The 2,723-nt window shown below is 42.4% G+C and overlaps 1 protein-coding gene across 1 annotated transcript in view; it reads right to left on the bottom strand.

Moving 5' to 3' along the window:
- Nucleotides 1-2,723, bottom strand: part of LOC106456559 (protein NLRC3-like) — a gene marked incomplete at its 3' end in the record, with an annotated part of 7,191 nt that overhangs the window by 2,295 nt on the left and 2,173 nt on the right. Inside the window, exons 3-4 of the mRNA XM_013916109.1 lie at nucleotides 1,799-1,884; nucleotides 1,553-1,565 (exon numbers count right to left, since the gene is read on the bottom strand). Of these exons, the coding sequence (XP_013771563.1) occupies nucleotides 1,553-1,565; nucleotides 1,799-1,884 (99 nt within the window). The remainder of the gene's footprint in view (nucleotides 1-1,552; nucleotides 1,566-1,798; nucleotides 1,885-2,723) is intronic.

Genomic DNA, 2,723 nt, shown 5'->3' with positions numbered 1-2,723 from the left:
ATGCTCATACACAACTTTGTGATCTGTAGTGAGAGTAGGGAGTAGGGAAGAAGTGGGAAAGAACCAGGAGAGGTGGAGGTACGCTAATCCTCTGACTATTAGTGCTAAAAGTCTACTCCTCAGTATTATACTTTGGATGGGAACATGTTCAGTGCGGTGCTGAGAGGTGTGTCGGAGGTCTAACGTACTTGCATTCCTTTGTGAGTTAAAACTGTGTGCGTGGTTACCACGTGAGTATTGTAAGATAAGAATGATGTTTGTTTAACTTTATCTGTGTTTTTTGCTAAGTAGCTAGTCCCATTACTATCGCTAAGATGCGGGAGAAAAATCATTTGTGGTCTTAGGGTGCCATCTAGTGGCTATGTCGTTATAATTTAGATTGTATAACATTACGCTGAAAACCCACAGTATAGTGTAAGTAGTATAGTGTTATACATAGTGGTTTATACACATATTCGTTCTTTCTGTTTACAGATGACCACACACACACACACACCCTTTACCTGCATTTAAATATATTGTAATTCAATCACATCCTGTTTATGCCATCTGCCTTCTCCTTCATTAAACTTATTTGAACTGCATCACTGTGGAGTACCATTCCTTCTGACCGAGGACGACTCAGCTGAAGCGTGATCGGCAATCAGTGCAATCATATATTACAATTAGCATACCTGGAGAGAAGAGGAATGATAGTCAGTGGAAACAAGACAGAACGGTGAGAAAGAGAGGGAGACATGTGGAAGGGTAAACATGCAGAGATAGTGAAGGTGGATGAGTTTAATACCTGGGATCAACCATCCAAAGCAACAGACAGTGCCCAAGAGATCTGAAGCATAGAGTGATGGCACGGTGCAGCGGGTGGAGATGAGTGTCATGGGTAATTTGTGATAGAAGGGTAACAGTAAGAGTAAAAGGGAAGGTTTACAAGATGGCAGTAAGAGCTGTTAACAATGTATGGTGGCCGAGTTGAAAATTTTCATTGAGAGTAAGCAGAATGGACAATATCAGACATGCGTACATCAGAGGGACAGCTCAAGTTTGGAGACAAAGTTAGAGGTAAGGCTGAGATTGTTTGGACATGTGCAGAGAGAGGATGGTGGATTTACTTGACAGAGGACTCTAACAGAGAGCTGCCACGCAGGAGCAAAAGAGGAAGACCTCATGACCATGGATGTAGTGAAGAATGACACGCAGAGGATTGTTGTAAAAAAGGAGCATGCTGGGAGCTTTATGTGACTCCTAAAGAAGATGAACACAGCCTATATAGGTGCTGTTTTTAAGAGGATCAAACGTTTACTTTTTCAGATGGGTTTGAAAACTCAATGTGAAAACATGTCTTGGTGGAGTGTACACTTTGTTTCCATGCATGCTATGATTTGGGTAACTGGGTAAATATTGGGATCAAATTGAAGATTGAACTGGATAAAATTGCCATGCAAAAATACAGAAAAATCAACATGCCACATGTGAAACTGCAGGTCAGTCAAATCAGTCTGTCACTTAATCTTTAATGTGCTACATTTATTCCTTTGGGGGAGAAAAACTTTACCTTTGTGTCTTTCCAAAGTTGACTGGTGTGTACATGGATCCTTCACTCTTCATGGAGACAACACTGGGAGCTCTGGACTCAGTTCCACTAAAAACGGAGATATTTGTATTTATTCCACAAACAAGAAACCATCTGTGTTTCTATTGTATTTGTTTCCAGGAAAAGTGAAAGAAGAATAACTCCAACAAATTAATGGAAAACATTTTAAAGTACAAAATAAGGATTACCCCTGATGTTGCTTGTCACCAAAATTAGCTGGCTGGTACATGGATCCATCACTCTTCACAGACACAGAGCTGGGACCGGGAGAGTCATCTCTATTCTTCTGTGTACTGTTCAGAATAGGATATGAATCTTTTCTTTTTTTCTTTAAAAAAATAACAGTGAACCTTGATCCATGATGGACCTCTGAGCTAAATGCTAATAGGATGGCAGAAAAGGAATGTGAAGGCAGGTGACAAATGAAAGGAAAAACAACAATATGTTGGTGCGCTGGTTACAAGAAGTGCATCAAGTGTCTTGTGAACTTTACGTGAGGGTGAACTCCATTCTCCTAAAAGATTTCCCTCTCACCTGATAAAGAAGCCCCAAACTTTTCCACAGCTGTTCAGCTGTTTAAGATCAGACAAACATGTTAGACCAGAGTAACATCATTTTCATCCTCATCAGGTTATTCAGTGAGACCTCGTGTCATGTTCTATCACTCAGAACAACTCATCACCAACCTCTCACTGGATCAGGCAGCCATCCCATCCTGTCTAAAATCAGCCACAATCATCCTAGTGCCGAAGAAGTCTCCCATCTCCAGCCTGAATGATTACCGCCCTGTGGCCCTCACACCGGTAATCATGAAATGCTTTGAGAGACTAGTCCTTCAGCACATCAAGGATTACCTCCCCCCAGAATTCGACCCCCACCAGTTTGCATACTGTGCAAACAGATCCACAGAAGACGCCATCGCCACAGCCCTCCACGCTGTGCTGAGTCACCTAGAGCAACGGCAAAGCTACGTCTGAATGCTCTTTGTGGACTACAGCTCAGCCTTTAATACAATCATCCCGGACATCCTCATCACCAAACTGGTCACTCTTGGCCTCCCTCCTCTCACATGTGCCTGGATAAAGGATTTCCTCACAAACCGGCCCCAGACTGTAAGACTCGGCCCTCATCT

Source organism: Pundamilia nyererei, unplaced genomic scaffold (genome assembly GCF_000239375.1).
Source record: "Pundamilia nyererei isolate P.nyererei 1_Seehausen unplaced genomic scaffold, PunNye1.0 scaffold00467, whole genome shotgun sequence".
Lineage (NCBI taxonomy): Eukaryota > Metazoa > Chordata > Actinopteri > Cichliformes > Cichlidae > Pundamilia > Pundamilia nyererei.
This window is presented reverse-complemented; position numbering and strand designations above follow the sequence as displayed.